Here is a 26,858-nt window from a genome sequence, read left to right on the forward strand (position 1 = left end):
TATGACAAATAAAGCTAAAGCTTGTTATCATTATTACCATTATGATCATTATTATTAATGCTATAGCTACACTGTATACCAAATGATGAGGAGCTGTATTTCATATTTTTCGTAGTCTCCCGTCACAGCTGATGACCCTGCTTATGTGAATGCGACAGGAGAGGAAAAACACTTTGTGTGGCTACAAAAAAGTTGAGACCAAAATAAATTCACTCAAATACTTTGCCAGGTGTTTGTTTTAGCTCCCTCTTAACGGACGCCACTCTCCTCCACGTGTCCAGTTGGAGTGGCCATCTTGTTCCAAGTTCAGAAAAAAGTTGTAAGGGAGGGCCACTACAACAGCTGTGTGTACTTCTTTTTTTTAAATATATTCTTCAGACATTGTAGTTTTCAGTCAGAAGCTTGATAAAGATTCTTTATAATTTATTTCTTTGAATGAAAATATATTTACGGTATATATAATATGTACTTTCGGTCCTTTTTATATTTCTCATTGTCCTTTATGCCACAGGATTTTCCGTCTCACATGATAACCCACTCTGTTTCTCTCCTCCTTCAAAGAGTAGCCAGAAAGGTGTAAAATGGAAAAAAGTGAGAAAGTGAGAGTGAAATCGCTCTGAAAAAAAAAAAAAAAACAATTGTTGTTGTTCTGTCTCCCTGCAAGGTATTACTCCGATCCGTGTGTCCTGGACAGAGTTGCTGTGCTGCTCTAATTTTGCTTTCTCTGTTTTGTTTTAGTGCTTCCTGGAAACCTGGGACCATACTGCTCACCCAAACCATTGTTTGTTATTCAGTGTCTCTGCCAAACACTAATCTGACAACATGTTCAATGGCCAATATTATGTCCCCCTCCAAATATATACACTGAATGTGTCTGGAAATATACGAAGTAATCTGTAGAAAACCTAGAGTGGCTCATGTGTTTTATTCATAGCTTTCCACTGTGATTGTGGACGCAAATGAAAAGAGCTGACTTGATCTCGGACTTTGGCAAAAACTATAACAGGCTGCACAGGAAACTGAATGATTCTGATGTTTGTGGTTTCCATCTTATATGTTTGTGTCTGATTTAGTTGAACAGTGTGTGTGGATGCTCTTTGCGGGACTAGTGCTGATCAGATATCGTACTCTGTCTCCTTCAGTTTTCCTCTCTGCTTCTCTCTGTCAACAGATTGACAACACAAAGCAGCGACTATGTGAAATATAATCTTTTCTGGAATCTGTCCATGAGGACAGTAGGCTACAATCAGTCTCATATACTCGGTCTCATGGGCTCTTTCTGTCTCACTGTCTCTACCAGCATCTTCTTACCTCTTACTTCCACTCTCACTTTTACTCAAATTTGAGTCTCTTGCACATTTTCCTTAGAGCCACTCTTAAAAAGCAGGGGCTCATTCTGGTTTTTCCCCATAAGGCCTTTCAGAGAACTGTGGAGACCCATCTGGGGCAGGGGCACTGGAGAGGGCAGGGTGCCACCTGTGGGCGTTCCTCCACTGGTTGGGACCTGGGAACAAGATATGGACGTGTTTTGTGACTGAGAACAAGGCGAGGGGTTGTTGTTGTTGTTGAGGACCACACCAGTGCCAGTGCCCATGCCCAGGCCCATCATGTTGTTGTTGAAGTGATGGGATTTGTAGTAGTGGTTGAGGTGCTCTGATCGGGCCAGGTTCGGCAGGTTGACAATCTCTGGGTGGTGCAGCCTGAGGCTCTGGCCCCCTCCTATTCCACTGCTCCCGCTCTGCGTCACAGTGGAGCCTCCTGAGATGCCACTGCCTCTCCCACTGGCCCCAGCCCCCAGCTCATCCTCTACATTGATAATCTCAATAGCACGAGCAGGGCCGTGGTGTTTGTGCAACTGGTGCTGCTTCCTCAGCTTGTAGAATACCACTAGCATCACCGCTGCCATAAAGGTAATGGCTACAAAGCAGCCAATGATGATCTTGGTGGTCTTCATCACATCATCCAGGCCCGAGAAGCCTGGCTCTGTGATGGGCACAGTGAACGTGGGTCGGGTGGCCCGAGGAGTGGAGGAGGACCAGCCAGCTGACAGAGAGGAGGCTGTGGTAGAAACACCATCGGGCCACAAGTGGCCTGATGGCGTGGGGCCAGGGTGGACACGGATGAATGTTTCGTTGATGGCTACCAATGCAGACTCTTCCTCTCCTGGCGTCTCAACTGTTTCCACTGTGACCGTTGTGAAGTAGGTGTAGTTGACACTGGCATCAGCAGCAGTGACATTGAGGACAGCAGTCGCTGTGGTATTGCCAGCAGCATTGGTAACCATGCAGGTGTACTGGCCTGTGTCACGCAGGGTGACATTCGTGAAGTTGAGTGTGCCATCATGCAGGACAGATATCCGCACCCGGTAGGAACCATGGGTCATTAATGTGCCATTAGGGGTGATCCAGTTGACGGATGTTGTGGAGGTGCTTGTGCGACACTTGAGTTCAGCGGCCATACCCTCAGTGACATTGAGGTCTGTAGGTGGCTCCACAATGACCGGCGCATAGCAGGTGAAGTGGCTCTGGTCAAGCTCTCCAATGTACTTTCCCTTTAAGAATGGGGGAGCATGGCAGCGGGCGCAGCAGGTGGTGTTGCTGGGCACTGTCTCTTTTAACCACCAGCTGAGCCAAAGCACATCACAATTGCAGATCCAGGGGTTGTGGTTGAGGTGTACCCTCTCCAGCTGATGAAGGGGTGTGAAGAGGTCATGGGGCAAGGAATGCAGGGAGTTATGGGACAGGTTGAGCTCTTCCAGGTTTTTCAGGTCATCGAAAGCATTGCGCTCGATGACGGACACCTGTGAATGCATTAGCCACAGCTTGCGGAGGGACACCAGGCCCTGGAAGGAGCCGGGTCTGATGATCTCCAGTCGGTTTCCCGACAGCTCCAGCTCCTCTAACCGAACAAGGGCCGTCAGTTTGGGAATGTCCTTCAGTCCGCACATGCCCAGGTTCAGGTAGCGTAGATTGATGAGGCCCACAAAGGCTGCGTCAGAGATGAAATCCAACTTCTTGAGCTCACCCAGATCCAGGCGACGTAGCGAGGGCACACGGTGGAAGGCATAGCCTGGCAGAGTCTCAATGGGGTTGTTGCGCAACCACAGCTCCCGCAGCTTGCTGAGGTACTCAAAGGCATGTGATGGCACCAGTGTGAGGCGGTTGTCGAAGAGCTCCAGTGTGTTGAGGTTGGGGAGGCCATTGAATGCTCCGACTTCAATCTGACGGATCTGATTCTTGGAGAGCTGGAGGATCTCAAGGTGCCTCAAGTGCTTGAAGGTGTCTGACTTGATAACCTGGAGGGACAGATAATGATGAAGTTACTGCACAACATGTCGAATGATTCATGTAGATTGCAAACACACATTGAAGTCAACTAAGTGCATTCTAAAGCTGGCTCTGGTTTCTAACTTTGTTTGAACAATAAAACACATATAGTAATTGAGGAATTTTTGATTATGAAAAAAAATGTTTGATTCTGTCCATTTAGAATGTTTAGTTTGTGCAGTTTCATGTAGCTGACCAAAAAAGCACCAGTGCCCCTCATACTTAGCATGTTTTATATTAAGAGGCTCCTGTCATAGGTGGGTTACAACACACTATTTTTATGGGGAGGTGGGTTCAAAGTGGGAGACATCATATATCATTCTGAAACTTTTCCCATGAATGGACAAATTCAAAATAAAGTTTATTTAAAAAAAAAAAGATGTTATGAGATATGGGGATCTGAATGATGTCAGATGATGACAGATACTAGGGCTTAAATGGTTATGTTTGTTAATTTTTTTGTAAGTCCCTCTCCATGTGCAGATGTGCTTTGCCAAAAGCTTCTCGGATATTAGATTTGTGTTGTAATTAAACTTATATATCCACGGAAGAACAACTGAGGCTCATCAACTTCATTTCACTAGTTATGAATTACTTGTTATCACATACAGTATAAGTTTCCTAAAAGTTGATGTTTAATTTACTGTTCATATATGATTTATCAAAGCCTTATCGTGGCTAATAACCTTTAATTAACACAAAGCTCTAATAATAACATATTATTTATTAAACCTAGACATGGTATGGATGAGCAAAACATTATAGGTGTATCTTGTAAAGAAAAACAAATCATCGTCGATTTAAGATTTATGGGCACAAGCATGGCTAAACGCATGTTTAAATAAGCAAACCATACAAATATAAATAATTCATTTCTCTGCTCATAATGCTGATCTTTCCACCCCAGTGACTACTACTGCTGTCTATAAGGACTGTCCTGGCCTCCACACTGGAGCTTCCGTGTTATTGATGAAACAATATATATATCAGGTTATTGATGATAAAACACAATACCCTAATCCTAACCTGCAACCAAGCACAGTTGCCTTGTTTTGAAGATTTCGTTAGCTCAGAGCTCAAAATAAGTAATAATAAAAAACATACAGTGACCAAAATAAGGTTCTCACAATTAAGGTTCTTCACAACCAACATGACTATGGTTTAATGGCATGACACAAGATGTAGGGTAATGAATGTGGAAAATGGGGGGGGGGGGGGGGGTCCCGCTTAATTTGTAGTTCTGAACCTTTTGTCAAAAATAATGCTTCAAAAAGAAGGCGTTAAACATTTTATCTCTAAGCACCATAGTAAACCTACAGTAAATCCTGTCCTATTGCTAACCCTGACCTTATTTTAGTGCCTGCTCCAGGCACTAAAGTGCTTTTCACACTGTTGTTTCAGTGAGACTCAGGGGACCTTTTACCGACACATTATAATCCCTCAATAATTAGCTGATTATCAGTGTTGGACTATTCACATGAAGCGTCACCACAAATTACCATGGAAGACAAAACCACGAAACTAAATGAACACTTTTTTTAAACTCTCGATATTCTGGGTGACACTTTTTTTATTCTGTTTTGCAAACAAACAACATACAGACATGTTTTTCTGCAAGAAGACATGATTCTAGAAAACATGAGCGCCACGGGTCCTGGGCAGCGCTATCATTGGGGCGGCCCAACTGGTGCTTAGTTGGCAAGAAGGCAAAGACGCACAGCAAGTGAGCGCAACTAAAAGCCCCTTAAATGTCTGATTGTTTGGGATATGTGTGGCCAAAGCCCTCAGTGAGACACACACAGACTCCTGGAGTCAGGCCACTGCCACTTCCGTATGTAGAGCAGGAGCAGGGGGGGCCGATAGGCAAAGAGGGGGGTAAGAGATGGAGGGGAGGAGATGTTAAGAGGGGGTGGGAGCTGTCAAGGCTTTACTCTCAGGGTACTCAGTGAAGGAAAAAATAAGCCAGAGAATCTAGGATGCCTTCAGGTGTTAAAACATTTTTAGATTTTTAATCATTTCAAGTGGGGCTGCAGGATACAACAAACCAAATCGAAATTTGTAGGCTAAAAACGAAACGCAACGAATATCGTTATTATTTCTGTAATTTGTCTTCCAAGTGAACAGCATCTCTGAAAGCATCACATTGTAAATCATGTGGCGTAATGTCCCATTTATGCTCCGCTAACATCACATAATGCTTAATAAGATGTTTTCTCTGAGGAATAGAGGACATCAGACTGCTCCGTCCAGATGAACAAAGCAGTGTGACACGATGAGAGATGGAGTGGACATTTTTAACAATGTATAGGACACTAGTTGCTATTCATTAGAGGAAATAAAATGGAGTGGAAATGAATTTAAAAATCACAAAAGAACAAAGCACTGTCAGCAACATAAAGAGGGACCCATTTACTTCAAATACTGCTGCAAAGAGTAAAATCAACCCACTCTGTTTATAAATGTAGAGATTCATGTGCTTTGTATTGATGGTCCATGGTTAAATGATCTCCCTTGCAGCTGTAAAGCCACATAAGGCTGTCTAGGGACTCTAGATAAATTGGTAATGAATACAAAAGGCAGCACAGTGTCATGGAAATATGCCTTGCTTTCAATTCATAAAGTATTCCCTCAGTTCAGCAGAGGCTTAAGTGCCTTCTTCTACCATTATCACCGTTTACGTTTGTGCCTTTTCTCACAACTAACGTTTCCAAGAGAAAACCTGTTTCAATAAGTTAATCCTAACATCCACAACTGGCTGCAAGAGCAAATGTTCCCTCTAATTATAGGCAAAAAATACATAGACACATAAACTGTATGTCTCTGTGAGAATTTAATTGTGTATTGTTTTTTCACTTTGAATCTGCCATACAGGCTTGTCTTTTCTGTCAACTAACATAAGTAGCAACAATGATACAATGATAATACTGAACTGTAAATTAAATCGTATTAAGATGTGTCAACTATTTGCTGAAAAGACACAAGCTGTGTTCGAAACCGTCCCCTCATTCACTCACTCACTATTCACTATGTAGTGTGTATTAAATAGTGCACTATGTAGGGAGTAACCAAACGAAATTTCGGACACTACGTTGGAATTTTTTTCCAACGGAAATATATGACTGCATTGAATTGTGGTAGATGGGAGTTGAATGTAGTGTACATCGTATGTACACTCAGATTTGCTGTGCATTGTGGGCATTTTATAGTGCACTATATAGTGGATGAAATTAACAGCAGAGAATTCAGACACCACTCCAAAATGGCGAACACACTATATAGTGCACTATATCTGTGATAGGGGATGGTTTCAGACACAGCTACAGTGAAAATGAAAGACACTGAGATGTTTAAGATCAAATGTATATTTTCTCTGTGTAATGTCAACCAGTTCTCATTCCCTGGTGATCAAATTCCACCGCTTTGATGCAAAAGGCTCCCCATTAGCATCAGCATGAGATGCACCGGGCTTTTAACAAACTCTATTTGAAACACATCCATGCAAATTTTTGATGCTCAGAGCAACTGTTGTAGTATAGAGTCAGAGAGTCTGCAGAGGGAGGAGGTTGGAGTTGATGAATGGGTCAAATCAACAAGGGACTTTCACCCTGAGAACATTGTTTGTGTCTCTTTAAAAAGCAAACGTCAATATTCAGTTATTTTAACTACCCAAGTCATGTGACCACGATACATACTTAACTTATGCTAGGTTATGTAACATGCATACTTATTTTCACTTTTATTTGTAAATCCACATACTACACGTGCACACAGCAGCTGCCAGCGCGCCAAAGTCAAATTCAACAATAGCTTCTTCCCCAAAGCAGCAGCTGCAATTGCCAGCTACTGTTGTTCAAGTCTAAACGAGAATAACAAAAGCAACATTTAACCAGTGCAAAATTGATCAGCATAGGACTAAAACATGGGATACTGCCATTGGTGTATGTCATCTCATTTGCAGATGGGCAAATGGCAGTCAACGGCGTGAATATCGATTGATACCGATGTTTGGCCAATGAATCAGTACATTCCTACCTAAACCTAACTGAAAGTTTATTTTGATAAGACACTGTAAAATGAGCAGAAACTGTACATTTCCTGTATCACTTGAATGTATATAACGAAAGGAAACAGACACATTCAAAACTGATGTGAGGGGTGCCTTCAGTGTCAGTGAACATGCTGCTGTATTGGACAAGCTGGGGGTAACATTATTATATAATATATATATAATATATGATTACATCACTTGTTGCAACTTAAGAGAATTTTACAGTGTTTAAAACATTGATTTATTTATTTTTGGAAACTAAAAGATAGGTTTGTTGATATTCAGCCTCATAGAATGGTTCAAATGATATCCTACAAAAATGCACACACAACAGTTCATATGAAATCCTGCGAATTGGTGCACTACGAATACATCCTTAACGTAAAGTATGGTAAAATTACAGAGGTACAACTAGTTTTTGAGAACAGCCAGTGATATTTCAACACATCTGTATATTATGTATTTCTGTGATAATCATATACAAGACTTTTTGTCATGTGATATGTATTTTCATTATTGTGTATGAAATGCATAACACAAATCAACATGACATATTTACCTGTATCGAGTTCTCCTGCAGGTTGAGGTATCGTGTGTTGACTGATATGCTTTCGGGCACCTCCTCCAGGTTTTGCCTGGTGCAGATGACTCGGCTTGCCTGGTTGGAGCAGGTGCAGAGGGAGGGGCAGGAGGAGGCGGCTCCCACCAACTCCGGCCCAGGGAGGAGGAGCCGCAGTAGCAGCTGGGCCAATAGAAAGAGGAAGGGGGAAGGGCCGGGAAGGCAGGTCAGCGTGGCGATGCGCATGGCAACTGGGACATGACCCTGCTCTTTAATCCGAAGGTACAGGTGAGGTGACTCCACGCTGGTGGATCTGCGAGAAAAGGTTTATTGTCCCTTTGGTCCTCCAGTGACAATTTGTTCTTTCTAATTCCGCATCCTCTGAGATGTTTTTTGTCCTCTGTCGATCTGTGTGTTTCTTCCTCTTGTTTTTTGTACATAGAAATATGCAGATAAACAGATGTTATTCCCTTTTTTTTTTCCTCGTGTCGTCTGGGGATTTGAGTGAGGCTTTTTGTGAAGTGAGAGGAACCCAGGAGTTACTGTGAAAGAACAAAAGAGAGAGAGACAAAGGGAGGGAGAAAGAGAGAGCAGATATTAAAGACAGAACACAGACTGCGCTTCATGTTTTCACCAGCAGTGAATGAACAGAACAAATAATAGGTAGACATCTACAGTATAGCTTATCATGGGAGGGATTGTCAAGAAATCTTTGCGAAGCATTAGAACTTCTGTGTCACTGCTCATATCAAATCCCACATAATCCCTGAGCAGACATTTTGTCAGAAATCAAATCCTCACACCCAGGGCAGGTGGAAGCCGATTTCTGTAATTAGCGGTTCAAGGAGGCGGTACCGAAATATGGAAACAATCAAAAGTAGGACAACATGGTATTTGCTTCTTTACAGCGATGCATTTAGCATGTAAACATAAATAAATTAGAGAGACATTAATTTTTGAAACGTTGTTATAACCGTTGTAAACAAATGAGCACCATCACACACAATCACAGTGAAGGCAGTGACTGGTTGCATTTAGGTCCCGCTCAGGGTTCTCTGGGGCAAATTTTCAATGTAATTGTGCTGGGTTTAGGCCTGGAAGTACTGGACTTATTTTCATTACCAAAAGTTTTTATTTACTAATCAATTAATTACACAGTCAATAGAAATCACTGTGGGGAAAGTGATCTTTGCTCCAAGTCAAGCACATGAGGGAATAAGTCATCTAAAATTTTCAGTAACAAAAAGATCAGGTCAGACAGACTGTAGACTCTGCATCAATCAAAAACTCTTTGGGTGAGAATAGCTACAGGCAGAAAACCCATGGTTCACATACATTTAAGTTCAAAACTACAACTTCCTGTTTACATAGTTTGAAATATGTTGGATTTATGAGGAAGTTACCATTTCCCACTGCATATGAATGATTACAATGGCAGATGATAAAAGGAGTAAAAGGAAAAATTATTTTCTCCTCAGTTAAAAAAAACTACCCTCTGACAGGAAGCAACAGGGTTCATGGGACATGTGGTCTTGATTTTGAGAACCATTAATAACATCCCCGGTGTGAGATAGAGGCTTCCAGTCATCTCAGCGGTGGTCTCATTTGTTCAAGCTAATTATACCAAGGTATAACAATTAATACGACAATGATGTATTGATGTTTGAACATGCGATTCTAAGCACCTTTAAGCGAACTCACACTCATGGCAGCAAGTCCCAAACCTTGAAAACAATAAGTATCCAGTAAGCAATGCCACTTTTTTTTCTTTTTTCTTTTTTTTTTTTTTTGTTGTAGTGGTGTTTGTACTAAAATGCTAATTCCATCCCTGTACCAGCACAGCATTGCATGCTCTAGGGGCTGGAGAATGGCAGCGAATGGTGCAGTCTGCATTAACACTAATAGATCGCCAGCTCAAGTCAGGCTCTACCAGCCTGGAGAGGCAGAGTGCCTCTCTTCCCTTTTGCAGGTTATTTAGACATGAATAACCTTAATAAGGGCATCCAGCAATCTAGATACGGTTATTAATGGTGATAGTTGTAATGATGGGACTTTGACACGCAAACTCATTTGACACGCTGAGCATCCTCACTTGGCACAGTAAGAAAGGAGACGGGGGGAAGAGGGAGAGACAGAGAATGAGAAGGGGAGAAGGATTATTAATCTGATAGATGACTGTATGGCTGCAGGCAGAGAAGGGAATTATCAACACTACAGTAATAGATGAATACTGAACAGCTGCAGAGAGCGGGCCGGAGAAAGAGGGAGAGAGAGAGAGATGGAGATGGAGACAGATGGAGGGAAGGTTGAGTGAAAGGGATGATGAGGGATAAAGACCCAGAGAGAGGTATAAATAGTTGGAAGAGCAGAGGAGAGATCAGCAGTAAAAGAAAGATTTTTTAAAAAAAGTGAAAGAGGGAAAATAGGGAGGGAGAGAAGAAGAGACACATTAATATTAATAATCTCTCGCTCAGTGAGAGAGAGAGAAAGAGGGGAGGAAGGCTCAATAGAGAGATGAATATAAAACAGACAGAGACGGAGGGAGGGGAATGACAACACAGAGACGCATATAAAACAGACAGCGACGGAGAGATGGAGGCAAAAGAAAATACGGAGGGAGGAATATGAAACAGGTGATGTAGAGGGAGAGAGAGAGGGAGAGGGAGGTGGGGCTGGATGGGTGGGAGCGAGATTGATCAATAATGCGTACGCAGTGCTCCAATGACATTAAAACACACACAAGGACACTATGATAAATCATATCGGCAGCAGCATCTCTGATCAGAGAGAACAGGACACCAGTGTAGTAGGACGACTGCAACACCATGCAACAATGCAACAGTGGACGGCAGCTCATGCTGCCCTGCAGCTGCACCTCATCTGTATCCCGATACATGGCACCGACGGATAAAGAGGCACTCAAGTGTTATTTTTGGATTGACTCTCACCTTTTTATGTATTTTAATTTCCAGCCACCTTTTTTTTCCCTCTCTCTCCTTTTTTTCCTTGCCAGCCAGAACTAAGTGCCAGAGCTATTTCAGGTAGACAGCATCTGAGCAGAGTCGAAAGGTGCAAAAAAAAAAGAAGGAAAAAAAAGAGAGAGAGTGAAAGAGAAAGCTGGTGGAGGTTAAGATGGTAGCTCAGATGGTAGGGTGAGGTGGTGAGTGAGAGTCCATAGAAGAGACTTAGACTAGTTGGAGCTGACAGCTGGTTAGAGGCTGGTTGATTGTATACTGCCTCACTGCTGTCACTATTACTATCACTTACAATAGTCCTTACCTGTAACTCTACCTCCTTATCCGCTCTCTCTTCTTCCGTTCTCCATCTCCCTTGATATCTTTCTCCCCCCTATCTCCCATCTCCTTCTACAAAAGTAGGAACACTCTCTTCCTGTCCAGGAACTCTTTTGCAAACTCATTCAACCACCGCTCCCCGACTTACACCTCCTTCCTCTCGACTACTACATATTTCCTGGACACCCCCCCCCACCTCCCCAGTGTCCAGTGACGGGGGTAAACGCTGCATTGACCCCGCAGTTTGATGAAAGATTAACCTGCTACAATGATGCATATTAACCCGTAACCCCCCTTTTTCTCCTTCCACTGCACACAAACACACTGCAGCTTCCTTTCCCCCCTTTTGCTCTCTCTGCATTCAAATCTTAGCCAACAGGGTTACCATGGTTACCTATTCACCACAGTCTACCACTCCGTCCAGCTGTATCCCACCAATTCCACATCCACCCCTCTCCTCCTCCTTCATTAGCACCCTATACACGCTCATATACAAATGGCACCGAGCAAACATGAGTGCGTATGACATCAACACTCCAAAAACCATGAGGCTGCATTAGAGCAGGCCGCATAACAGTTTTTAGCACAGACGACGATGATGCTATGATTTACAGTGAAGGTGAATGCACTTTAAATTGTCCTGTGTGTTGCTGAAAATGACAAGCAACCACAAATCACCAGTGCAAAGGTCAGGGTCTTCTGGCATATGTTTCAGTGGCAAAATGAAAGGTAAGTAGACTGACATTCTAAGGATTAAAATTAAAGGGCTACACCAATGTACTTGCAAGGTTTAGAGCCTTAAACCACCTGTTTTCTAAATCAGCTTTTTACTACAAGTCCTTAAAACAACGAAAATGCACTGCTTGTCCTGCTCCTATTGGCAAGAAAAAAATGTTACAAATGTTACAAGTCACCATTGAAAAATGCACAAGATATGGTATTTGACAATGCTTTGGTTAAAGGTGCTGTAGGACATTTGAAACATTAATATAGCAGCAAACAAGTATTGCTGTGTAAAGATATAGTGTATAGAGTAATGGAGTCCTTAGCAGAGAATGAAGTCATGCTCCCTCTGTGTGTGATGTAATCCAAGTTTCTCTGTTCGCTGTTGTTGCAGATGGTCCGGTCGCGCCAGCATATGTAGCCTATCCCACTGGCTAGCTAATTGCTGCTGTTTTGCACTGCATACACATGGCAGTTACGGGCGGTTACTGCTGATAATTGCGTCATTGTGCAAGCGTAACGCCCACCCTCCACAGTTGTTGGCCCGAATAATGAAATGAATGAAGGCTGATTTTTATTTAGCAACTTCAATTTCAGGACCCTGGTATCATCCATGCATGGCTCACTGTCACTCCAGAACACCTTTTATAAAACAGAGCCATCTTTGATGTTATTAGTAACACCTGTGCTTTTCCTACTATGACAACTTAAAATGTCTGCTGTCGAAAAAAGGTTCATCAGAGCACCCCTGATTATTATGGCATGGATTTAAATGTAGCAGATTTGTCAGCTTAACATTAATTTTGTGACTTCTACTTCACCATAGTCTAGTAAAAATAGGTTACATGATTAGTAATGCTGTTTGCACCGAATTTGTACCCCACCTTTGTTATGTAACCTAAAAATAGTAACATCAGACATATTTTGCCAAATTTTAAGTGGCAGGTGTGGAAATTAGTCATCCACATCATTTGTTGTTATGATTTCAAAGTGGTAGAACAATTACATAAAAAACAGAATGTAGGTTCTACAGGATTATTATTGTCAGCGGTAAGTGTCATGTTTTTAAATGATGTACAGATTTTTAAGGCATTTTATTATTTCATATGGCTTGAAAAATGGTGCATACAGCCGCTGTAAATGGGAAAAAATATTCCTCAGGGAGATTGTGTCCACACACCTCCAAAGGTGGACTGAACCCCAAATGTGTATATTATCTGGCTCCGCCCCTGGTAGATGGGATAAAATTTGCAAAGGGACTGTTAAAGTCTTTAAACATAATGACAGAAAAAAATTAGTTCTTGCTTGTACCCCCTTTAATCGTTGAACCAGAATGTTCCCAGTATTCCTCTTAAATTTTCCCTTGAGCTTCAAAGAGTAGCTTCAAAGTTGAATAAAACATTTTTCCCACACTGTTGGACAGCATTACACATACAGTATACCCTCTGTTCTCTTAAATATTAAAATTCAAGACCATTTTTAAAACTGTATGACTCCATCAAATGAAAAATTCCAAAGGCCCTGTGCATCATTTTACACATACAGGACTTCACTGTAATTCAGTCTGACATATTTGATATCTCTGGGATCTTGACAGGAATTTAAAATTGAGTTTTGTGCGTCTATGCTTGGTTGCCCAGTATGCTTGACTTGCCAAAGGCTCCGTAGGGTTGAAGAGGTTAAAAGACCCCTATCTTCATGTTTTTGATCCTAGCCGCTATGATGTATCTTGCGAATTTTATTTCATAAAGTTTTATGTCAGCCTCTAAAGGTTGAGTAATTGAGTTTGGATAATTTTACCCTCCAGTACATCTCTACCTGTGACCACAGAGCCATAATACGAGAGTGGAGGCTTGGGAAAAGAAGCAGAATATGCAGCTTAGGATTTCTGCCTATTTCTCCACCAGCAGTGATCATTGATAGAGTATACTGGACAGTGCAGCAAATGGTTAGATGGAAACTTCTCCAACAGATACAAATAGTGAGAGACGGGCGGAAAGATAACCAGAAAGATGTGCTGACAGTCGAACATGCGGCAAGACGAACAGACAGGAGTACGCTCCTTCTCTCCAGTGTCCTGTCTGCACATCAGCGTGGAGGCACATCAATAATGACTCGGCACACACCAAGATGGCAGCTCATGCAGCCAACGAGAAAAAAAAAAAAAGAAGGGGAGAAAAGCTCATCATGTCGGTTGTGTGCGGTGGGAATAGAGCCATGACCTTTCCTGATCGCGGTGACATCTCAGCAATCAGGGTTGTGCCTGTGAGGCTTTAAGACAGTGGAAAATCTGTTCTAACACACCCCAATTTCTGAGACAAGGAAGTAATTTAAAATAATAACCAAGGACAGATTTTCTCCCAAAGAGCAGATAGCAAATATACCTACTGCACCACAGCTGCTGATACTTCTGTCATATCTGGGGTGGTGTGTTTCATGGCAGCTGCTGGTTCGGTCAATTTATCGCATCAATTTAATCAATTTACTTTTTATTAAAATTCAGCTAGTGGTGATCCATGGCTGATGTGAGGGACAGTATCAATATTGATCAATGACACCATCTGAAGCTCTTAATCTGGGCTCAATTCGATAGTCAGATCCCACAGAAAGCAGTCAGATTTTTGTCAGTATCCAGTATTTTGGCGCAGACTTTTAGTGCCCCATGTTCTTCTGTAATGGCGGTTTCAGAGACTTTAACACTCTGAGAAAAATAAAATTCTGAGCGAAATTGGCTCCTTCGATCTAAACAGCATCAATATCAGCCTTAACAGCCCACATAACAGATACCAATAAAAAACGACCCAGAAACAACCTCTCAGAATTTGAAGTACACAGGATGTCTGTAAATAGGAACAATGCTTGTGGTCTAATTGGTCACGACTGGCAGTGAACTAGTGTAGTGGGGGTGATGAAGAGGGCAAGAATAAGAACCCAGATCCACCTCCTGCCTTGTTTCCTCCAACCCTTCTGTTTCTCACTTCAGTATGAATGCCAACAGCGACGAGTGGATGTCTCCTCACAAACTGACACAGTCTTGGCTCCTTGAGGCATCGCTAGGGGGCGAAGTCTCAGGGGAGAAGTGTATTCCTTGTGTCGAGCCTAGGATCATCTTCTCCCTCCCATCTTTGTTCTTTTGAAATCCATTTTCTAGGACTATACGACACATTTTTGAGTGCTTATCCAAATGGTCAAACTCACTGTGCCCCTGGCCAGTCCACTTTTTTTCACTGTGTGAGTGACAGAAGGTGATCTTTAAAAACTGAATTGATTTTTAGCAATTCAAGCAATGTATCAAATGTTATTTAAAAAAGAAATATCTTTTTTTGAGTATCAGGGGTTATTTTCAGTGTCACTTTATTATAAAAATAATGAAAGTTCATCTTCTCATTTCGCATTATTCCAAAAGCTTACAGTAGCCAAATGAGTGTTTAAACCATAGTCTGTATAAAATAATGGACATCGCTCACCCAATAGGTCTGTGAACTTCTGTTTTGAAGCCTTGAGTTTTGCAGTAGCCATCTTGGTTTTTTGGAGCCAGAAATGACCATATTTGAATGAGATAAGGAGGACCAAGGGATGGATCTGACTGAGAATCCAAGGACATCGGGGTCTATGAGGATTTACTGTGTGCTGGAGCCAGCCTCAAGTGGCCATTTAGAGAACTGCTGTTTTTGCCACTTCCAGGTTGGCTTCAATCTCTGTTTGGTTTAGACTTACAATAAACTTTTCCATAATATGGCTACAGTGGAAGCAAGCTGTGGATACAATGGGCTTATTTTTACAATTTAAGTTTATTCATAAATCGGAGGGTTCCAGTCCTTAATTATGATTGACTGAGCCACGTTTTTAAGCTGTTGTAAAATACTTACAACTGTGACCTCTTTACATTATCAGTATTACTGTGCCAATTGGTCACCTATTTTCACACGAGCAACCTGCCGGCTGAAGGCTGGATCATTTATCAACTGCCAGGACGAGAACAGTCTGTGTACATAATGCTGTCATTCAATGAATGCACAAAAAAAACAAAAAAACATAAAGACGATATGAAGAGCCCATAGGGATTTATGTTTGAGCAGCCAAGGAACCCCCGGTCCTGTTTCCTTTTTGGAGAAATAACTGTCGATGCTGCCGCCCAATCCACCATCCTTTTATCTCCAGCCAAAGCAAACTAAACCAACAATGTATGGCAAGTTTGCAATGTAACTTTAGCTAGTTTGCATGCCTTTATTTGTGGCATGTCATGCTCACCTTTCTCTATGTTGTTAATTGCCAGAAATGTTATTTTTGTGTCAGTGCTTGGCTCCTCAGAAAGAAACGTAAGTTACACAGTAACAAAAATGATGACACTGTCAAGTGAGAACAGCTCAGGGAAAGTGAGCATATATTTGCTGATAGTACAGAGCATTTGTCAATACAATATACCTTTTTTGTTGCTCTGTGTTTATGTTACGAAACATTGACAGCAGTAACCATTTTATAAAAGCAAAAAGCCACTTAAGGCCATGGTTAACTGTGGTTGTAGAACCACAGGAGATTTCTAAGCACTCCCCTCTGTGTTGTGTTAACAACGGCACTTTAGCTGTTCTAAAATCACTGTAAACCACGGTCACTAATGGCTTACTGCCTTAATTATTAACACTTGTTAATAAACAGGTGCTTATTCAAACATAGTAGATGTGGGGCAACATTACCATTCATTTAAAATGATGTTTCTGGCGACCTTGCAAAGCAGGTCAAACACTTACTCCTGAAAAAAAAAAGTTTTTTTTGGCTGGAAAAGGATCAACTATTCTCACCAGATAGTCGCTAGTATGTTAAAGGGAGACTAATTGTAGACTGCTTTCCTAATGACAGTATATCAGAGCCATGTAAACGACTCTGCAATAGATGAGTATGCCTTTTTGTTATGGTTTATTATGGTGGTTACTTGCTTTTTCATAGCTCTTACTTATTTAAACTCTCTTTCAGTGCAGACTGAAATCCATTTTTTTAGGACTATACAGCATATTTTTTAAACTAAATGTGCCCCTAAAATGAACATGTCTGTATGGGTGTCGTAATTCCATCACTGCCCATGGAAGCCAATTGGTGCTGATGCCAATAAATACCACTGCAGTCATTTAAACCGTGAGAGAATGTTGACTGTAACCGTTCCCATACAAAAGTAAGATGTTAGTGTATGTTAGCAGTCAGCAGCTGTTGTGGCTACAAATGACAATTGGGGGATAATGCAGAAAGCAAAGCAACTGTTAGGCATTTAGCTAAAATGCTAAGCTATTGTAACAGAAGTACAAGTAGAAAGGAATCATTACATTTGCAAACTAACACAGTAATGTGTGTTATACAGAAATATACACTATAAATATTTCCCATTGTTACCTACTCGTCATACTAAACCAAGTAAGGCTGTAGCAGTAAAACCCATGAGTGTATTCAAATGATAAATTGTGTATTTTATTCCTTATAAATTCCATTTTTTAAGTTGTAAACTTCTGCTAAATGCTTACTTTCTCTCAAAATACAGTAGTGAATGTTGGCAAGTGTTAGCATGCAGCATGTGGACTTTTTCAGATTTCTCATTATTTAAAAGTAATTTAAAAGCAGGCAAACGTCCTCTAAATACCACATCAGCTCAATCATAATTTCTTAAAGTGATTCAGATTTCCAAAGAGGCTGGCCCCTCCAGTGAACTGCATTTGAACACAAAGCGCCAAACCAAATCAGTCTCATCTCACTGCTTCTTATTAGAAGGGAATATGACGGACCACAATACAATCAAGTAAGAGGCTGCAGTGAGGTCTTTCACTTTCCCAGACGTTAATTTCTCCAGGCCTTCCCAGGCCGAGGCGGAGCCGCTCTATCATAAGTGTGATCTCCATACTGCACAGCTCATAAGAAGCAGACAAATTTAGGATATGATAAATCATTGCTAATATGATACCCTCAGTGTCTGCTAGTTAACATAAAACAACCACTAAATTTTCATTTGGCAGGCGCTCCTCTCTAAGCCTGCAGTATCTGGTTTGTCCCAACCAGGGAAAAAAAGCAGCCCAGGCAGCATAACATACAGTATGCAGAGGCCAAACTAAATATAAACTGTGGCACCTAAGCCAATCTAAAAAAGATTTAATAATTTGAACAATATAATGAAACATATTCCATTTGTTTCAGTATGCTTCTGTAGTCATGTCAGATAGTAATCCTGCCATATGAGACAGTTTCACCATAATCAGCCCATTATAATCCCATCCAGACCTTCCACAGTCTGCCACCAACCAGCATTAATTTTTAGCCCAGTCTGCTCATCTAGCCTCATTTTTCCTTTACACTCAGCCCCGTCCTGGTCCCAGGGTAGTCTATCACACTTTAAGCTTACACTCTTCACAGGCACTTATAAACATTTAAAGCATTTGACTAACCGCCAGGCAAAATTGACTTTGGGATGAAAGACCAGGGGGCTTTTAAAAAATGAAAAGGGAAATTCTGCATCAGGACACAGAAGCCCTGATTTAATGGAAAACAAACAACAGGAAAAAAGCAGTTTTATTCGGCAGAAGTAGCCGAGTCACGCAGAGGGTTTTCTCTTTTTAATGATCGCAGAAGGGGGATGGGGGTGGGAATACGGAGCTATGACAGAAGGTACTTGTGAATAGTTTTTAAATGAGGAGGCAGTGTTGGTGGAGGGGGGACACCACTGGGTGGTATTGTGTTGGGTGGGAGAGAAGAAGCCCCGCACTTCCCCACTTCCTTCCCTCTATCTCCTTTGCCGACCTCCTCTGCTGTGTCTACCCTCCCACCTCATGGCATTGAAAGAAAGCTGGACGAGCACTGGCCTTGCTGGTGAATGAAGCTCTGACGTCACTTACCCACGCAAACACACACACACACACACACACACACACACACACACACACACACACACTGTAAGCAGTGTGACTAATAGCGTACTTACGTCCTTTGTATTGCATCAGTTATACCTGATTCATGTCTGGCTCTCAGGGGAAGGAGGCCCCCCAGGTTATTGAAATATTCAGACATTAGATGTTAGTACAGGTGAATCAATGATGCCAGTCGATAACTCCCCCCCTCAACAGGGATTTAAGGATAGGGGTGTGTAAAACCAGCACGCTACCAGATTCAGGTGAAAACACGACCATTGTACTTGATATCGATTTTTTTTTTCTCCTATTGCACGCAGTGATTTCCTCACAAGGTTTATGTAGAAACACATTCGAGTCTGTCTACCTATTGACTCGATCTGTGTTTGATAGCTGATACCATTAAGTGGCTGGTACGTTGTAACAGGACAAACTGAAGAATGGCAGTGGGGGATTAGATTTCAAGTGTGGTTTCTTATTATTACTGATGAAACAAGCCTACAGTACAAAAACCCGAAGTGCGCTGAAGGAGAGATATGCATCTGCAAGGATGTAATGTTACACTGACAAACATGGCACCGCATTTATCTGCATCCTGAGATGTGTTTTACTGTAAGAAACAGATATGCAATCTTATAAATCCTTCTGAAGCGTACTGAATATTTAAAAGTCACAATCGAATATTTTTTTCAACTCATGAGAGAATAATATTGCATTCCAATTTAACCCCTCAACAAGCTGAAGGTAGTATAAGAGCTGCTACTTCAATGGGGCTACATCATCTGAAAGCACTGGAGCTAATAGCAGGATTGCATAAAAAAGTAAATGGTAAATTAGTAATAATAATTAAAAACACAAAAGGTGAGAAAATATATGTGTTTCACTAAGAAACTGACTCTGTAAATTTGGTTAAAGGAACACTTTGCTCACAAAATGACCATTTGTAAATCAGTTAGTCATGCCATGTTACCTTAAATTTGTAAAGAAAACTGCAGACAAATTGATTTATTGATTGATTGGGGACCACGTTAAACAGTAAAACTACACCAAAACATCTGCTAACAAACTCTTACACAACTCATGTAGTATAATCCAAATCTTATTTATCATATGCTCAGTGCTTTCCAAACACATGCATTTTTGCAAAAGAACATAATATTATATTAATAACATAATATTTTAAACTTAACTGAAAGTGAAACTTATCTCTAACACAGATTCCAATACTAAGGTTTTGCAAATACCTGTGAGGCTGATTGTTAACAAAAAAATTAAAGCAGAACCTGTGAAAACGGGAGAATTCCCTCCATATTTTTTCATGCCTGTTCATTTATCTGTATGTAAAGAGAATAAAATAAAGCTTTACAAATCAGATCTGGCTGAAAGAGCAAATGTTCAAGGGACAAGTGATTGGGTTTTGATGTAGATCAAGGAATTCATTAACATTTATGTTTTCGAACATTTTAGTTCACTTCTTATCAACGCCATATTTAAATTTAAAGAAATTACATATATCATACAACGGGATTGGAATTTTTTGCAAAATATTGACTGACATTGTGCAGTTAAAGGCAAAGGTGTGCACTCCAATTTTGTTCACTGGTGATACTGGTATCATGTTCATGATTCACTTTTGATCACATACCTTCAGTAACATTCAGCTCTGGATGGAAATGTGTCAAATAATGGAAACGAGATGCTCTGATAGTCACGTTTACTTGCATTAAATTGCATTATAATGGATTACAAGATGATTAGACGCTCATTAATATTTCCTTACAACAAATTCATTATTATCACAAACTTCAGTAGACTGCACTGATTTCTCATATAATGCCACATACTGTAGCACACACTAAGTTATTTTTTCTCTCATTGGTTTCATTATATCATGTTCCTGGTGTAATAAATATAACATGTCCATAATGCAGTAAATGTACTTTTGATGTCTTTTAATGCCTTGTTACCAGTTGAGCTAATCTGTCATTTTGTACTCCTCAGCTGAATGTACAGAAGGTCAACTGAGCTTATGATTGTGTGATAAACTATTAATTAGACAGAAACTCCTCCTCATTTCCTCCCTGTTTACTTATTAAGCTTCTTAATGTCATCTCATGACAGGACATGTGGCCTCAGATGCTGCTACACTCTCATGCATTTTAAGTGTACTACAACAAACTGCTCAGTTTGGTTATTGGAGCAATATTACAATACATGCTTATTTTTAGAAAACAGCAGAACAGCCCTGATGAGGTTTCTTAAACCGGAGCATTCGGCGTTCCACATTTTAATCACTACTCATCCTTGTCAAATAGGATATACTGCAGCCCCCTCTGCACTGTATCCGTCTCCTACCTCGTCCTCCCACTCAAAATGTCCAAAGACGCGCCGTTGCTCTCATTAGGATGCAGGATGCAGAGACAAGCCCTGATCTATTCAGAATTGCTCCTACAGGAGCGGGGACCTCCTCCCCTTCAGAGGGGGCCAAGAGCTGCAGATTAAAAGTCACTGTGTTCATCACCCTGCTAAAGCACTCCCATTAACAGACTTTACATTACCTACCCCACATGTTCAAATCCTTAACTGGGGGCTTCATACCACTTGTCATTACATGCTGGGATAAAAGTCTTTTTAATGTTAACATCTTCACATTCACTACACCAGCTCTCAACTTCAAATAAAATCCACTTATTACTGTCCATTCTGTGGCACCGCCTGGTTGGGACGCCGATTTTGTGAACAATTAATCCGTATTTAAGGTTGTTAAGTGTGTTGATACACTCAATTCTTGTGCGCTGAGGGGGAAGCCAAAGCCAGCAGCTAATCAAAATGTCTCTCAGCCATTTACAGAGCAGTGTAAACTGCACAATTTTTGGGTTGCTCTAAAACCTTTTCCCAGTGTTTCTGAGCTGAGCGTTTGTTGCTCCCAGCTGTTTTGGAGAGGAGGACTTGGTTCAGCATTTCTGTGTTTCATGCTGCCCTCGCTTTGGGTTTTTTTTTTTTGCTCAGGAGAAAGCATGGGTGTGTGTTTGTGTGTGTTATTTCTTTCGGGAGGTCAAACTGTAGTGTGTCAACTCTGAATGCATGTGATAGTCTGTGTGTGTGTGGTGACATTTCTGTGATGGGGTCAGTCTATGCCTCATACAGTGTATCTCATGATGAAAAGTTTCATGTGTGAGAGAACAAGCTACAGGGCTTTGTGTTTAAGTGCATGTACGTCTATAAAAAGAGGTTGCTTTAAAAGGAAACTACGGCCATTTTCCCAATTCATTACATGTTATTCCTTTGGTCTGAGACAGTCCAAAATTATTATTAAAAATGAATGACTTTCTCCCAAATACAAAAACTAGAATGCTAAATCTAAAATTTGTGATGTCATAGGATATAAAGACCAGAGCTGCCTACAGACAATGAATTGGGAAAGACGTTCTAGATGACTTGATTGCATTGCATTTTCTGTTTCAGAGCTGAGAACACCACAACAGAATAAAGCTCATCTGGGCTGGAAAACTAAAACATATATTTTGTGGGTCCACAAGATGAGCCTCAGATACATTGTTAAGTATTTCCCGCAAAAATCGGAGTGTATGGAGAAACAACGATGACAGCAAAGGTTTTTTTTGTTTTGTTTTTGCTTTTGGTTTATTCTTAAAATGTGTCCCTTTGTGTCATTCTGTGCCCCTTCTTTAAATTTGGTGTTTTTTGTGAGTCCGTGAATGCAGCACAGGCAAGGCTCTCTAGATCTAGAGATCTTTTTTTCCTCAGCAGCAGTTTGTAATTCTTGGGGTGGATAATTGATCTGTCTATCTGTTCAAAGCTGATTGGATCAGATCGATGGATGAGAGGAGCAGCTGCCACGAGTGACTGCAAACTGTTAGATCCAGCACAATGAACAGTTAAGTTAACTTTAAATGTGCTTGATGTTCTGCTACTCTATCTGTGGCTATAGTATGCTCTGCACTCCAAGACTGTGGTGCAGTGACTAACCAAACAGTATATATATTACAGTAGTGCTCCTAATTAACAGTGCAGCTCCAAATATTTATGGCGGCAGACATTTTTAGGGCCACCTAAAATAAATGAATGAGTGGGAAACCCTGTAGTCTATGGAGCAGCTTCAGACTTTATAGTGAATGACACCACAAGTTTACGACTTACTTCTCTGGTTTCTGGTTTTGAGAGAGAGTAGCTCATGTTAACAAACATTGGTTGACCTTCCCAAGACCATGGAAATAACATATTAGAATTACATATCAGAATTCTTAATTTAGGTGGTGTTCACTTTTAAAAATGTTTTCCTTTACAATCAGAAACACAAAACAAGACAAAGACCACTTTCAAACACCAGATTACATTCAGATTCAAAGATAAAGGTAGAGAAAAAAAAACATAAAAACATAAATTTGTTATTAGTTAAATTCAGTGTCATTTTCTGAAAAATCAATAGATTTTTCTACATATTTTCTTTTGCTTTCCTGCTAACGCAACAGGATGCATTTGTTGAGACTGAAAAAACTATTTTCATTTGGATACAGCTGGAGATGGGTGTTTTTTTCTTACTTACACTCCTTGGATTATTGATGCATTAAAGTGATTTTCTACAATCACATGATAATACTGAAGTATATCAGTGGTATAACAATAGCTGGCTGTCAGGTACACATTGTACTTTTAACTAAATATACATTTGCTTCTCCTGTATTGGTTTTTATGACAAACTATTGTTGCTTGTATAGCTATTTGGCTGCTAACTATTAGATCTCACATTTTGGAGCATCTCATTAGCACGTGAAAGCATCATCAAGTCAACAATAAGTGTTCCAAAGGAGTCTGCACTTAAAACCGAATTACCATAAAACAATAAGGTGGCATTCATGAACATAAAAAAAGATAGATTCCTTGTGATGTATTACTTTTGGTACCTCAGGGAATTTTTTTTACATCATACTGAAATCAAACTAATGCATGGAGAATGTTTTGCAGACACACACAGAATATGGGGCTTGATAATTACAGCAATTACAATTACTCCACTACACAGATCTCGAAAATACAAATATTTGACTAAAACACATTGTTTGTGCTATGCCAGATTTAGTATTCAGCATCATTTAGACTACAGTCATACTATTGAGAGTCTCTGGAGAAGCATTAGAGATTCTGACCCTTTTTCAGAGTTGCCTTCTGCCTTTTTGTTCATTTATTTGTGTGAAATGTGCTGCTGAAGGGATTTAGATTTTGCACCAGTTAAGTGGTGCAGTGCAACAGAATGTGCACTCTTACTATTAAGTATGGATCTAACAGTTGAAGGCTGGTGTGCTGCACATCCACATACCAGGACACAGCTCGCTGATTCTCTAATTGGAGCGGGGAACTTGCCTAGTTTCACCAACGCTGTGCAACAGCAACACTTTGGAGTTAACAGGTGTAGTTTTTTTTTTTTTTAAGTTTTAAGTCTCACTTTCATTATGAACACACACACTAACCCTACACTTGAGCACTGCTACAGAGCAAACACACCTGTTTGCAATCAGAATGTCAATGCAAGTATTACTTTACTACTCAAGGTCAAGGTCAAGGTCATCAGTGTGGGACTGAACAAATGGAACTATAGCTTCCTCTCATGCTACACATTTGAGAAAAGACATGAAAAAATGGGCTGTTCTAAAAGTACGCAGTTAAAACAACCAGAGAGTTAACAATGGCCAAACAGAAGCCCTATTATGTGTGATTGTTAAAAAAAAACCCAAAACTTTTAAAATACATAACAGACAGAGAATCGTATACATGTTCATATGTCCAGAAAAGTCAACAGAATCTGCTCCAAAATCATCTAAGTCTCTTTTGTTTTACATTACCTTCCTGCAGTTGTTGCATTCCCTATTTGGGTCAACTGTACAGTTTATCAGTTCTGTACTGTTATTACTATGCACAGACTATAATATGAAATTTCATAGAATATGTCACTTATGGGCCATCAGTTTATACAGTGATCGAAAAGGGGTCCCTTCAGGAAAAAAGGTTGGTTACGGCTGATTTACAGCATGAATTGATGCAGAAAAGGCACAAATAGGTGCATAACGAAGAACCAGGATACAGGAAATTAGGTGCTGATACTTAAAATATTCTTGCACAGCCCCCAAACCCCAAGTTTCAAACGTGTTCCCCAGTGTTGAGATAAACTTACGCCTTTAGGTGGTGCAAAGATTACAGTTTGAGAAAAGGATAAAAAAATATGGCGGAAAGTCTAATGGTATTCTAATGTTGTTGTACATTGTGGCATATTGCACTGAATGAGAAAGATAACATTAAAGAGATGCAAAAGAAAAAGGAGTTGTGCAACATCAGCAGTGCTCTTCAGCAACAGATCTTACACTGTTACTGGGCTCACTGTTTAATTAGGATTTCAGAGGTGCAAAAAAAGGAGGAATAAACATTCAGACAGTATGGTGCAACATGTGGAGCAGAGGTGGATGTAAGCTTTAATTATGTGTCCATCTGTCTGTGCATCTCCAGCTCCGTGTTTGTACTGCACCTTACAGTTTTCAGTGGAAATGGCTGTCTTTTTACAAACAAGCAAGCGTGTGCATGCATGCGTGATAAGCAACACTCTCTTGGCCCCCATCCATTCAGGCCTCGCCCCAGCTTTCTCTATGAGTGACACACTGACTAATACACAGACAGATAAACACTCACACTGACAAACACGATAAGGCTTTGCCCACGAAACACTGACACGGACTGACTGATGGACGTCTCCATGGAGACCAGTCACCAAGACTGACACAATGTCTCTCGTAGCCGAGCGCAGTGCCAAGCTAAATTGGAGAGGTGAGGGAGAAAAACAAAAAAGAAAAGGAGAGAAAAAGAGGAGATAAAGAGTGGAAATGCACTGTGCAGCAACAGAATGATTACAAAGCAGTGCTGAAATATCCCAGCGTCTGCGTGGATGCAGTGCAGATGTGGTCTAACGGGCCACGTGATCGTCGTTCCTGCCCTTCGATCTGCTCCTTTCACACCTTCAGTCTCACCCCATCACTCACACCTCTCCATCACTTCATCCCCCCTTTACACTCTTCTCCTACGGTTCTCCTCCACGTCTGCTCCTCTCTTCGCCTCCTTCCCTTTCCTACACCTAAGGCTTGTTTATTTCCACACCTCACCTCCTCTGCTGATTTCTCCACCCTTCTCCTCTCTGCGGGTTCTTCTCTCCACCCCTCTCTTTCTCTCTCCTCTCTCCCACGCTGTGCGAAATGGAAGCTCTCACAGAGACCTGAGGTTGCCATAGTAACCTGCCATAGTAACCACTCACCATCTTGCGTGTCTCTGTCACGTTGGCGGGGGCTCGGGGCGTCCGCGGCCCTGCTCTGCAGCTCCCAAAGCGGGGCGTCAGTTCAGTAAACCCTGCAGTGTGATGGAAAAGTCCCTGCATCCAATCTGCGTCTGCTTTGCAAAACTTCCAAATGACAACGTTTCTGAGGGAAGTGATGACTGATAACTGACAAAACAAGTATTACCAGCAGGTCAGTTTGATGTATTATTAGATGCAGGTCAACACAGTCACAGTGCTGAGAGGAAAACTGGCTCTGAATGCTCCAAATAAGCTTCACTCAAATTTAATAAAAATAACTAATTAGGACTCAATTGGGCTTCAGAAGTGGCAAATAGAAAACTATACCAATTAAAGGGATAGTTCTAATTTTTTGAAGTGGGGTTTTATGGGGTACTTATCCTTAGTCAGTGTATTACCTCCAGTAGATATTAATCAGCAGGCCCCCAGGTTTGGAGTTCGACACAGAAGCTGAGCCATGCTGTGGACAGGAGTCAGCAACAAAACGTTTTAATTTTAGCCATCTAAAAAAAGTCCCTCTTAAAAAGTCTTCAATCTTAAAAAAATCATAGCGTAACTGCTATATTGAGAATAGTTTCAATGCTTTACCCTACTTGTCTGTCATAACAACCCAATAATAATGTAATTTTGCTTTTCTTGATTACATGACTTTTGTATTTATTTATTATCCTCACTGA

The 26,858-nt window shown here is 40.9% G+C and overlaps 1 protein-coding gene across 1 annotated transcript in view; it reads right to left on the reverse strand.

Moving 5' to 3' along the window:
• Window positions 1-618: 618 nt before the first annotated feature.
• The window catches only part of lrrc4ba (leucine rich repeat containing 4Ba), a 33,453-nt gene continuing 7,213 nt past the window's right edge, over window positions 619-26,858 (reverse strand). The window contains exons 2-3 of the mRNA XM_042505380.1: window positions 7,934-8,475; window positions 619-3,295 (exon numbers count right to left, since the gene is read on the reverse strand). Of these exons, the coding sequence (XP_042361314.1) occupies window positions 1,337-3,295; window positions 7,934-8,179 (2,205 nt within the window). The 5' untranslated portion in view covers window positions 8,180-8,475 and the 3' untranslated portion in view covers window positions 619-1,336. The remainder of the gene's footprint in view (window positions 3,296-7,933; window positions 8,476-26,858) is intronic.

The sequence above is a fragment of the Plectropomus leopardus genome, chromosome 17, assembly GCF_008729295.1.
Source record: "Plectropomus leopardus isolate mb chromosome 17, YSFRI_Pleo_2.0, whole genome shotgun sequence".
Lineage (NCBI taxonomy): Eukaryota > Metazoa > Chordata > Actinopteri > Perciformes > Serranidae > Plectropomus > Plectropomus leopardus.